This window comes from Gigantopelta aegis, chromosome 15 (assembly GCF_016097555.1).
Source record: "Gigantopelta aegis isolate Gae_Host chromosome 15, Gae_host_genome, whole genome shotgun sequence".
Taxonomy (NCBI): Eukaryota; Metazoa; Mollusca; class Gastropoda; order Neomphalida; family Peltospiridae; genus Gigantopelta; species Gigantopelta aegis.
This window is the reverse complement of record NC_054713.1, coordinates 16,387,408-16,400,179: the sequence shown is the minus strand read 5'-3', so window position 1 is coordinate 16,400,179 and position 12,772 is coordinate 16,387,408. Positions and strand designations below refer to the sequence as shown.

At 47.1% G+C, this 12,772-nt stretch overlaps 1 protein-coding gene across 1 annotated transcript in view; it reads right to left on the bottom strand.

The window, feature by feature from the left end:
- LOC121389885 overlaps nt 1-12,539 on the bottom strand; it is a 15,166-nt gene extending 2,627 nt beyond the window's left edge. Inside the window, exons 1-3 of the mRNA XM_041521546.1 lie at nt 12,383-12,539; nt 7,489-7,572; nt 1,418-1,525 (exon numbers count right to left, since the gene is read on the bottom strand). Coding sequence (XP_041377480.1) covers nt 1,418-1,525; nt 7,489-7,572; nt 12,383-12,443 — 253 coding nt within the window. The 5' untranslated portion in view covers nt 12,444-12,539. The remainder of the gene's footprint in view (nt 1-1,417; nt 1,526-7,488; nt 7,573-12,382) is intronic.
- Between the last annotated feature and the right edge of the window lie 233 nt (nt 12,540-12,772).

Genomic DNA, 12,772 nt, shown 5'->3' with positions numbered 1-12,772 from the left:
TTCATTTCACTTCATGCCTTAACTGGTTTGTAATCTATTTATAACTATTCGTAACCACTCAAGAAATAAAATTAATATTACGCATAATATTAACTAACAACGTGTTTGCTTATAAGCTAAAACTTATTGACAGTGAAATGTATACTTTCTGTCATGAAATGTGGAAATCTATTGAACATCTATTTCTGGAATGTAAAGTTGTTCAGCTTTCTTGGAATAATTTTTGAATTAGTTATTAAAATCTGGTAATCATATATTTAACCTAAATTTATCTCTTGAACTTGATATATTTGGATGCAAATATAACACTAAGACAGATGATATTTTGCAGGTCACGTGGATTTGATCTAAAGTAAAACTCTTTCATATTTGTATGCCAATTTACAGACCACTGAAATGTTGTTATAAATAATGATACATATGTATATAATCAAAACACTCTTTCTATCTCACTCTCATTCTGATAGAGCATTATTTACTTTCATTTACTCTAGATACTTCGTAAAATCCAGGTCTTTGTGAATATATCATTTCAATTAATTCTGCCTAAAAAGTAATCACTATATTATGTGTGTATAAATTGTGTGTATAATTACGGTAACCAACAATGCATTTTCCCTTTGCATGGGTCAACAAAGGAATGGTCCAAGAAACAAGAAACAGTTTGAAATAACACGTATCCTACATGACTTCTGCAGTTTAGTAGTATTTATATAAAACACGTTGTATCTCACATGACTTCTGTAGTTTAGTATTATCTATATAAAACACGTTGCATCTTACTTGTGTAGTTTAGTTTTATATCTATATAAAACATGTGGTAATTTACCTGACTTGTGTAGTTTAATATTATCTATATAAAACACGTTGTATCTTACTTGTGTAGTTTAGTTCTATATCTATATAAAACACGTCATACTGTACACGACTTGTGTAGTTTAGTTTTATACCTATATAAAACACTTCGTATCGTACATGACTTGTGTACTTTAGTATTATCGATATAAAACAGGTATTATATTTTACATGACTTGTGTAGTTTTGTAATGCATCTATATAAAGCACGTCGTATTTTACATGACTTGTGTAGTTTAGTTTTATATTTATATAAAACACGTCGTATTTTACATGACGGGTATTATCTACATAAAACATGCCGTATTTTACATGACTTATGTAGCTTAGTATCCTATTTATATAAAACACGTTGTATTTAACACGACTTGTGTAGTTTAGTATTATATCTATATAAAACACGTATTTAACACGACTTGTGTAGTTTAGTATTTTATCAATATAAAACACGTCGTATTTTGCATGACTTGTGTAGTTTAATATTATCAATATAAAACTCATCGTATTTTTCATGACTTGTGTAACTTTTAGTTTTATATCTTTATAAATCGTCGTATCTTACCTCCTTTGCATAAACCACATATCTTCCTGCAGTTTTTCTTCACATTCTCCGATAAGCAAGTCCTGCGCCATTTGTATCCTACAGCTCGAATCCAGTTGACTCGGCAGTCTTAAAGATAAACCAACAACAAACAAGATGGCTGATCTGCGGTAGCAGTATACAGTTAGATCCCCTGTGTACAATGTAAAACCGGCTTCGGTAGTGTAATTAGGTCATGGAACATAAGGCTTGTGGGTACTGAGTTGGCATCCCTGTACCGGCTCCCACCCAGAGCGAATTTTATTGACTAAGTGGATAGATGTAACACCACTACACCCTCTTTTTCTCTCACTAACCACTAACAATTAACAACTAACCCACTGTCCTGGACAGACAGTCCAGATATCTGAGGTGTGTACCCAGGACAGCGTGTTTGAACATTAATTGGATATAAGCACGGAAATAAGTTGAAATGAATTCAGGGTAATTATTTGGAATATGAAGTAAATTTTTAAGCTTATTGATAGCCAAGGGATCCTCTTTATAGTTATCGCCCTATTAGTAATTTCCTCAAGACTACAAACTTTTCTATCTTCCATTATTTGTAAGATCTAAATAGATCAGGCCCTTATAAGGGTCCCTATGGGGAACCTAGCGAGACATTTCAACAACAAATAGGTACCAGTAACGAGCTACTCTCGTCAAACTAAGTTCCAAAACATATATAATTCCGCTTTCCAGTTCTGCGGACCGGTAAACAATGCGCCAAATTTCCTTCATTCAAATTGCGCACCTTTCCCCCTCCGCCCGCCGGTTACCGACCGTGGGCAGGCCGCTGGTGCAGTCTTGCACCTGCCAGTGGAGGCGGTCCTTTCTTCCACCCACCCCAACCCTTTCCTATCCTGGACGGAGGAGCTGGCCGCTGCTGCTCTCTTGCACCTGCCAGTGGAGGCGGTCCCTTCTTCCACCCATCCCAACCCTTTCCTATCCTGGACGGAGGAGTTGGCCGCTGGTGCTCTCTTGCACCTGCCAGTGGAGGCGGTCCCTTCTTCCACCCACCCCAACCCTTTCCTATCCTGGACGGAGGAGCTGGCCGCTGATGCTCTCTTGCACCTGCCAGTGGAGGCGGTCCATTCTTCCACCCACCCCAACCCTTTCCTATCCTGGACGGAGGAGCTGGCCGCTGGTGCTCTCTTGCACCTGCCAGTGGAGGCGGTCCCTTCTTCCACCCATCCCAACCCTTTCCAATCCTGGACGGAGGAGTTGGCCGCTGCTGCTCTCTTGCACCTGCCAGTGGAGGCGGTCCCTTCTTCCACCCATCCCAACCCTTTCCTATCCTGGACGGAGGAGCTGGCCGCTGCTGCTCTCTTGCACCTGCCAGTGGAGGCGGTCCCTTCTTCCACCCACCCCAACCCTTTCCTATCCTGGACGGAGGAGCTGGCCGCTGGTGCTCTCTTGCACCTGCCAGTGGAGGCGGTCCCTTCTTCCACCCACCCTAACCCTTTCCTATCCTGGACGGAGGAGCTGGCCGCTGGTGCTCTCTTGCACCTGCCAGAGGAGGTGGTCCCTTCTTCCACCCATCCCAACCCTTTCCAATCCTGGACGGAGGAGTTGTCCGCTGCTGCTCTATTGCACCTGCCAGTGGAGGCGGTCCCTTCTTCCACCCATCCCAACCCTTTCCTATCCTGGACGGAGGAGCTGGCCGCTGCTGCTCTCTTGCACCTGCCAGTGGAGGCGGCCCCTTCTTCCACCCATCCCAACCCTTTCCTATCCTGAACGGAGGAGCTGGCCACTGCTGCTCTCTTGCACCTGCCAGTGGAGGCGGTCCCTTCTTCCACCCACCCCAACCCTTTCCAATCCTGGACGGAGGAGCTGGCCGCTGCTGCTCTCTTGCACCTGCCAGTGGAGGCGGTCCCTTCTTCCACCCACCCCAACCCTTTCCTATCCTGGACGGAGGAGCTGGCCGCTGCTGCTCTCTTGCACCTGCCAGTGGAGGCGGTCCCTTCTTCCACCCACCCCAACCCTTTCCTATCCTGGACGGAGGAGCTGGCCGCTGCTGCTCTCTTGCACCTGCCAGTGGAGGCGGTCCCTTCTTCCACCCACCCCAACCCTTTCCTATCCTGGACGGAGGAGCTGGCCGCTGCTGCTCTCTTGCACCTGCCAGTGGAGGCGGTCCCTTCTTCCACCCACCCCAACCCTTTCCTATCCTGGACGGAGGAGCTGGCCGCTGCTGCTCTCTTGCACCTGCCAGTGGAGGCGGTCCCTTCTTCCACCCACCCCAACCCTTTCCTATCCTGGACGGAGGAGCTGGCCGCTGCTGCTCTCTTGCACCTGCCAGTGGAGGCGGTCCCTTCTTCCACCCACCCCAACCCTTTCCTATCCTGGACGGAGGAGCTGGCCGCTGCTGCTCTCTTGCACCTGCCAGTGGAGGCGGTCCTTTCTTCCACCCACCCCAACTCTTTCCTATCCTGGACGGAGGAGCTGGACGCTGCTGCTCTCTTGCACCTGCCAGTGGAGGCGGTCCCTTCTTCCACCCACCCCAACCCTTTCCTATCCTGGACGGAGGAGCTGGCCGCTGCTGCTCTCTTGCACCTGCCAGTGGAGGCGGTCCCTTCTTCCACCCATCCCAACCCTTTCCTATCCTGGACGGAGGAGTTGGCCGCTGGTGCTCTCTTGCACCTGCCAGTGGAGGCGGTCCCTTCTTCCACCCCCCCAACCCTTTCCTATCCTGGACGGAGGAGCTGGCCGCTGGTGCTCTCTTGCACCTGCCAGTGGAGGCGGTCCCTTCTTCCACCCATCCCAACCCTTTCCAATCCTGGACGGAGGAGTTGGCCGCTGCTGCTCTCTTGCACCTGCCAGTGGAGGCGGTCCCTTCTTCCACCCATCCCAACCCTTTCCTATCCTGGACGGAGGAGCTGGCCGCTGCTGCTCTCTTGCACCTGCCAGTGGAGGCGGTCCTTTCTTCCACCCACCCCAACCCTTTCCTATCCTGGACGGAGGAGCTGGCCGCTGCTGCTCTCTTGCACCTGCCAGTGGAGGCGGTCCCTTCTTCCACCCACCCTAACCCTTTCCTATCCTGGACGGAGGAGCTGGCCGCTGGTGCTCTCTTGCACCTGCCAGAGGAGGTGGTCCCTTGTTCCACCCATCCCAACCCTTTCCAATCCTGGATGGAGTAGTTGTCCGCTGCTGCTCTATTGCACCTGCCAGTGGAGGCGGTCCCTTCTTCCACCCATCCCAACCCTTTCCTATCCTGGACGGAGGAGCTGGCCGCTGCTGCTCTCTTGCACCTGCCAGTGGAGGCGGCCCCTTCTTCCACCCATCCCAACCCTTTCCTATCCTGGACGGAGGAGCTGGCCGCTGCTGCTCTCTTGCACCTGCCAGTGGAGGCGGTCCCTTCTTCCACCCACCCCAACCCTTTCCAATCCTGGACGGAGGAGTTGGCCGCTGGTGCTCTCTTGCACCTGCCAGTGGAGGCGGTCCCTTCTTCCACCCACCCCAACCCTTTCCTATCCTGGACGGAGGAGCTGGCCGCTGCTGCTCTCTTGCACCTGCCAGTGGAGGCGGTCCCTTCTTCCACCCACCCCAACCCTTTCCTATCCTGGACGGAGGAGCTGGCCGCTGCTGCTCTCTTGCACCTGCCAGTGGAGGCGGTCCCTTCTTCCACCCACCCCAACCCTTTCCTATCCTGGACGGAGGAGCTGGCCGCTGCTGCTCTCTTGCACCTGCCAGTGGAGGCGGTCCCTTCTTCCACCCACCCCAACCCTTTCCTATCCTGGACGGAGGAGCTGGCCGCTGGTGCTCTCTTGCACCTGCCAGAGGAGGTGGTCCCTTCTTCCACCCATCCCAACCCTTTCCTATCCTGGACGGAGGAGCTGGCCGCTGCTGCTCTCTTGCACCTGCCAGTGGAGGCGGTCCTTTCTTCCACCCACCCCAACCCTTTCCTATCCTGGACGGAGGAGCTGGCCGCTGCTGCTCTCTTGCACCTGCCAGTGGAGGCGGTCCCTTCTTCCACCCACCCCAACCCTTTCCTATCCTGGACGGAGGAGCTGGCCGCTGCTGCTCTCTTGCACCTGCCAGTCGAGGCGGTCCCTTCTTCCACCCATCCCAACCCTTTCCAATCCTGGACGGAGGAGTTGGCCGCTGCTGCTCTCTTGCACCTGCCAATGGAGGCGGTCCCTTCTTCCACCCATCCCAACCCTTTCCTATCCTGGACGGAGGAGCTGGCCGCTGCTGCTCTCTTGCACCTGCCAGTGGAGGCGGTCCCTTCTTCCACCCACCCCAACCCTTTCCTATCCTGGACGGAGGAGCTGGCCGCTGGTGCTCTCTTGCACCTGCCAGTGGAGGCGGTCCCTTCTTCCACCCACCCTAACCCTTTCCTATCCTGGACGGAGGAGCTGGCCGCTGCTGCTCTCTTGCACCTGCCAGTGGAGGCGGTCCCTTCTTCCACCCACCCCAACCCTTTCCTATCCTGGACGGAGGAGTTGGCCGCTGCTGCTCTCTTGCACCTGCCAGTGGAGGCGGTCCCTTCTTCCACCCACCCCAACCCTTTCCTATCCTGGACGGAGGAGCTGGCCGCTGCTGCTCTCTTGCACCTGCCAGTGGAGGCGGTCCCTTCTTCCACCCAAACCCTTTCCTATCCTGGACGGAGGAGCTGGCCGAGGCCGGCACATGTGCCCATGACAGGCTTGCGCTAAAACAGCTTTATCTGAATGTGCACGTTAATCCCTATACAATAACATTATTTGTAAATCATAGGTGGGAATTTAGGATGCCTGGGGCTGACATCCATAAATCTCTGCTGAAGATTCACAAATAACAGTGGTCTTTTACCTATCAGCTTGTTAGTCACTATAGGTAATTGCATAATGTGTACAGTAGCACATGCGCTCATACGGTGTCGTCCCATTTGGTTGAATTCCCAATTGGTCGAAATGCCAATTGGTCGAAAAATAAGTACTCGTTTGTGAATAATACTGTTGATACAAATTTTCGTTATAGACGGACAGTGGCTTATTGACCAATATGGAGACCTTTTTTAATTAATTACAGACATTCACAACATTCAATACATGGATTATTTCGATATTTGTCATATTTGCATACTTTATGCGTTAAGCGATATCTATACCATATATACAATAATAATCGGTTTCCAAATAATCTGGAACAGTTCATTAATAATGACTGAGGTAACAACATACATGTCAGTAAGACCATTGAACCATATCTATTGTTGTTTTAGCTGTTCGACCAATTGGGAATTCGACCAAATGGGAGTAAGCCTCTTCTAATGGGGTGCTATTCCAGCATCCTATTTCGATTGGTAAGTAGTAGTTACATGTTCTAAATTTGAGTAATGTAGCCCAAAATGTTTGTGGCAATATAATAAGATATGTTTCTAATCTAAGGTTTTCTTTAAATATAGTGTATGTTTTACCTCTTGATGATAAAGCCATGTTACTATTCCATTGTTGTAAATACTGGTCGTTTTGTCTAGCTGGTTAAAATATCTTCGACCAGTTTTATCCATTTGTTTGTTTACCAGATACGCTACGGGCCCAAAAACTTATAATTGTCTGTTGAATAATTAATTTAAGGGGTCTTCTTCCTAGTTCCCCATATATCATGAATAGCGGGGTGCCTTTTTCAACTGGAAGGGTGTGTCTTAAGAATTTTATATGAATAGTTTCAATGATATCGATGTTTTCGTAACCCCATATTTCGCATCCGTATAAGAGAATCGGGAGTACAATAGAGTCAAATTATTTAAATTTGCAATCTACTAAAACGTTATTGTCTTTAGATTTAGACAGAACAAAGTGCATTGCTTTTGTTGCCTTTCGAGTTAGCTGTATCGGCTGTAACCCAGAGCGTCTTCGTAAGGGCTCAGTGGGTAGGTGTAAGGCCACTACACCCTCTTCTTTCTCAGTAACCACTAACCAACTAACGACTAACCAACTGTCCTGGACAGACAACTCAGATAGCTGAGGTGTGTGCTCAGAACAGCGTGCTTGAACCTTAATTGGACATTGGATTGAAGACATTATCCATATAACACAGCAACGTTTTAGTAAATCTAAAATCATACTTACCAAATTCACATTTTGTACCATAATGTGCGTCCAAACACGCACAGCCTCCGTCTAAAACATTGTATTCGCCTCCATTGTTGCACACTAAAAAAAGTAAAAGTTATTTAACATGCAAGGTACTAAAATATCTAAAAGGATATTTAAATACAGTACAGTAGAATCTCGCTGGGTTGATCCGGGGAGGGTCGAATACACTGCAACGCTCGAACCAAAAACGAAGTGACGAGTTACACTTACACGATATCAAGCGAATGGTTAGGTCGAACCACCCGATGGGTCGAACATTTTATCGGGCACCGACGGGGTTCGAACCAATGGGAATCAACTGTATTTTAAAGTTTGTCTTTAGAACTCGAAACATACCTGCGGGTTATCAATCTTTCATTTTAAAATGTGACTTAAAGTCGTGACATAACCGGCGGTTATAAATCCTCCATTAGCATATTTAAAACTTTATCTAAAGTTTGGTTTGTTTAACGATACCACTAGGGCACACTGATTTATTAATCATCTGCTACAAATATCCACGCACTACAGGAATAAACACATCAGCACCTATGTATTTTATTTGATAAAAATCGGGTGCTGTCGGGTTTCTTCCTGTAGTGTGTGTACTAGTGGTTACTATGTGAAATATTTGTTATTGGTGAACTCGAAGATGATTAATGTAATGGTATTTATCATTAAATATAGGCTTATTCCTGTATTAGAGCGGGAATGTTTGCTTACCAGGTGGCAGGCAGCAATTCCGTGTCTTCGCAATAAAGTTATCTTTGGCCGAGAGAGAGAGAGAGAGAGAGAGAGAGAGAGAGAGAGAGAGAGAGAGAGAGAGAGAGAGAGAGAGAGAGAGAGAGAGAGAGAGAGAGAGAGAGAGATAGAAAGGGAGGGAGGGAGGGAGAGAGAGAGAGAGAGAGAGAGAGAGAGAGAGAGAGAGAGAGAGAGAGAGAGAGAGAGAGAGAGAGAGAGAGAGAGATAGAAAGGGAGGGAGGGAGGGAGAGAGCGAGAGAGAGAGAGTTGGTTAGTGGTTTGTGAGAGAGAATAGCGTGTAGTGGCCTTGCACCTACACATTGATCACTTAAGAACTCGATCTGGGCTGGAGTCGGTACTGGTATGCGAACCCTGTACCTACTAACCTGTAGTCCAATGTCTTAAGCACTGCGCCACCGAGGCAGGGTTATATCTATAGGTAGGGTCATTTGATGACCCTCCAGGACGAACAGTCGATTCTTGCATTCTTACCTCGACCTTCAGACAATGAAGTTGCTAGCGAGAACGTGGTGATTTCTCTACCCCCCCCCACCCTGGGGGCTGTGTTGCGTGTACTTGGCCCTCTAGTCAAGTACCGCATTGAACACAACGGAGACAGTGCTGTTGTAACCTTGAGTTACGGAGCTACCAACTCATCAGCATCGAAGAGGAGGAACCGGAGGCGGCGACCTAAGACTTCGCAGGGGGGACCAAACCTGGCGGCTCAACCGCCAGGAGCGGTCCCACCTGCCCCGAAGAGGAAGATCAGACCAACGGGAGCGAGACAGGGTGATCCAAACCCGGTGGCTAAACCACCGGGGGCGGTTCACTCTGCGCAGCCGCTCCCAGTTTCTGACCGGAAGCACTCGCCAGGAGCGGAACAGAGGGACCAAAGCTATCAGCTCCACTGACAGTGGCGATCCCTCCTGACGACCCACCTGCTGAGATGGAAACTGGACACGTCATCGTGACGGACCCCCCAGCGAGCCCACAAGCGCCTTCCATTGCTGTTGTTGCTGACCCTGCAGCCGGACGGGAGTCCAAGAGGAGGAAGATGTCAACGGTGTCCGAACCGGGGAGACTCGACCAATCCGAATGGACTATCGGCTGTGACAACATCCCATCCAAATGGCAGGGTGCTATCCACGGCGATTTCACTGACACCAACCAATTGAAGGGACTTTGGAACGAAAACAATTGGCGAAATCTACCCAACGGAACTGGAAAATACCAACTTCACCCAACAGGATCTGGCAACCAGATCCACGTGACTGCACAACAGGACGGACTGTTCAGGCAAGGACTCTTGATACCGGATATGTCCAACTCTACGATCCATCGTATCCTCAAGATAGTGTTGAGAGATATATATCCGGCAGCCATCTACAGGAATATCAAGGTCTTGATTGAAGGACTCCCCAACTTCAGGCCTGGGCAGTCCATCACCTCGCCATGAGTCCTGTTATACCAACCTCCTACCAACCTCCTTTGCCTCCGTGAGTAACCTCTTTTTTTTGGGCTAGTTAGACTTTAAACGTTTTCGAAGCAGTTCAAAAGTCTTATGTTTATTTTTTTTATAAGTAGTCTAACGCACTTTATTTCGGCGCCCGTTCAATTGCTCAAAATCACCTTAAAAACTTTTTGGCCGAGCAGTCTTAACTATTTTTGGTTAAATTTTAGAGTCCGGACATGTTTTGGATGCAGTTACTCTTTGTAGACTTAGGTAAAATACAGGCTTCACCGAGGAATGGAAATTCAGCCAATCAGAGCACGGCTCCCACTCGGTGTACTTCAAGTTTACGAAGTGTCTGCTATTTAGTCCGCGCTCGCGTCGACATTACTAAATGGCTTTATTCCAAATTCCGCCCACCTCAAACTTACCCCCCCCCCCTCCTGCTCCGGAGTTAGTCACTGGCGAAGTCAGAGGCTAAATCCGTGGTGGGCGTGCCTGAACCTCTGTGGATAGGGGCACGTAAAAAGAGTTTCCCAGTTTCCCAGTTTCCAGGACGAAAGTCGTGCTAATTTCAAGCGGTTCCTCTAGGTCCTAGAGAACAGGCGTCGATTGGGCAGCCACTGTCGCTTCAGGCCTGGACTCGTTAAAAAGGCTATACTAACCAAACTTGTTTCGTTTGTTTAACTACATCACTAGCGCACATTGATATATTAGTCATCGGCTACTGAATGTCAAATATTTGGTATTTTTCACATAGTCCTAGAGAGGAAACCCGCTTCATTGGTCCGTCAGTAGCAAGGGGTATTTTATATGCACCATCCCTCAGACAGGATAGCACATGCCACGGCTTTTAATATACCAGTCCTGATCCACTGGCTGGAACGAGAAATAACCCAATAGGCCTACCGACACTCTGCTCAGGGGATGCTTTTGTAGTTTTTTTTCCAAGTTAAACGTTTCTCAGACGTGTGCAGTTAAACTATTCGCCACAGAGCAATCAATTTCATTTTAATTATGTAGCAACACAATCACATACGATTTATTTCATTGGATGGTATGGTTGTGGCGACCGGGCCATAACTTAGGAACAACCAATTGTACAGCTTTAAAATCAACTTTTTAATTATTGTTATATGATATCACAATATCATAAATAACGCATACATATCTATCCGTACAGCCATACATACATCCATATATCCATCCATACATACATACATAATTATAAGTTGTTTTTATTTTATTTTTTAAAACTTATTTTAGCATGCAATGCAATGATCGTTCTTATATGTAACGAAATGAAGCTAAACGCTATAGCTTTACGCTGGAGCCAAACGGTGCCGGGGCTTCCACCCGTTAAAACTAGCCACACATGAACATTTCAAGCTAATATAACCCCTTGTAGTTTTGCAATGGTTCCTATTGCAATACATAATTAATAATCTCGTGCTATATTTGAATATAACAAATAATGATAGCGAATTTGAAAACAATTCTGGAAAGTTGGCATTAATTCCGGAATTCTGGATATGGGTTAAAAATTCCGGATTGTTCCGAAAATTCTGGAAAGTTGGTCGCCCTGCACACACTACCTCGGTGGTGCACTGGATATATCATGGGGCTACATGCTGGCAGGTATTGGATTCGAATTCACTCGGTGACATAGGAATGTTGTTTTGTCCGGGTATCGGTTTAATGGGGAGGTGTAACTACCTGCAACAACCAATGGTCCATAACTGGTGTAACAAAGGTCGTGGTTTGTACTACGCATACAGGGAAAGTTCATGTAAAAATATGTTTAAGTTTTAAAAATGTGTTTTGTTTAACGACCACTAACGCACATTGATTTATTAATCATCGGCTATTGTATGTCAAACATTTGGTAATTTTTACATACAGTCTCAGTTCCATTAGCAGCACGGGATTTTTAATATTCACCATCCTACAGACAGGATAGCCCAAACGACGGCCTTTGATATACCAGTCGTGGTGCACTGGCCGGAACGAGACGTAGAGCAATGGGCCCACCGACGGGGATCGATTCCAAATTGAGCGCTTTATCACCGGACTATCTCTCGCTTTATTACAAAAAGAAAGAACAAAGCGTATGTGGCCGTAGCGGGTTTCGTCTAACCTACTAACAATAATGGGATCATGGGTCTAGGCGGCGGGCTTGTGTCCCATGGAGAGCGTTCTTGAACCTTAATTCTATATGAGGTGAGTGTATGATATTATATTTTTAACTGAGATTAATGTGAAAAATGCGTTTTCGCTACATGTTGACATCTTTTTAGGTTATTTTATGGGAAGTGAAAAATGTTTTTTCGTGGTACGTGGTAAAAAGATAGTGAACACATTTCACGAACATGCGTTCGAATTCTGTGAAAAATGCGTTCGAATTCTGTGAAAAATGCCGCCGGAATCTTCACACGTGTGAAAATAAAAAGAAAGTAGTAAATACTGTAACGAAAATAATTTGGAGTCATTGTGAACCTGACGTCATATTATCAAAAAAACAACCCCAAAACACACACACACACACACACACACACACAAGAGAGAGAGAGAGAGAGAGAGAGAGAGAGAGAGAGAGAGAGAGAGAGAGAGAGAGAGAGAGAGAGAGTGTGGGTGTGGGTGGGTGTGTGTGCGTGCATGCATGCACGCGCTCGTGTGTTTGTGTGTGTCGATACTTACCCTCAGCAGTTGTGAGTCCAAGCGCCAGCAGAAAACAGAACAGAACCAAAACCAGCCGCATGTTGTCGCTTCTTCGTAGTGACGTAACGAACGGTTGGTGTTTCGAGTTTTATAGTCTTTTGAAGTTTTACGTGGCAGCGTCCTTTCAGCAGCAGATATGGCTGATTTTGATCAAACAGGCAATTACATTATTAATTTTCAATTACAGATAAGCATCAGTGTGTGCATCGAGTATACAAGAAATAAATTAGCAAATGAATAAATTAAATCGCACAGTGGTTTCAATCTTTACTCCATGTGTATCTGTTACAGCGTATTAGGCGATGACGTTACAGCTGGATACACACGGCTCTACTCTGTAACGCCATCTCGTAGTACTAATCACGATAG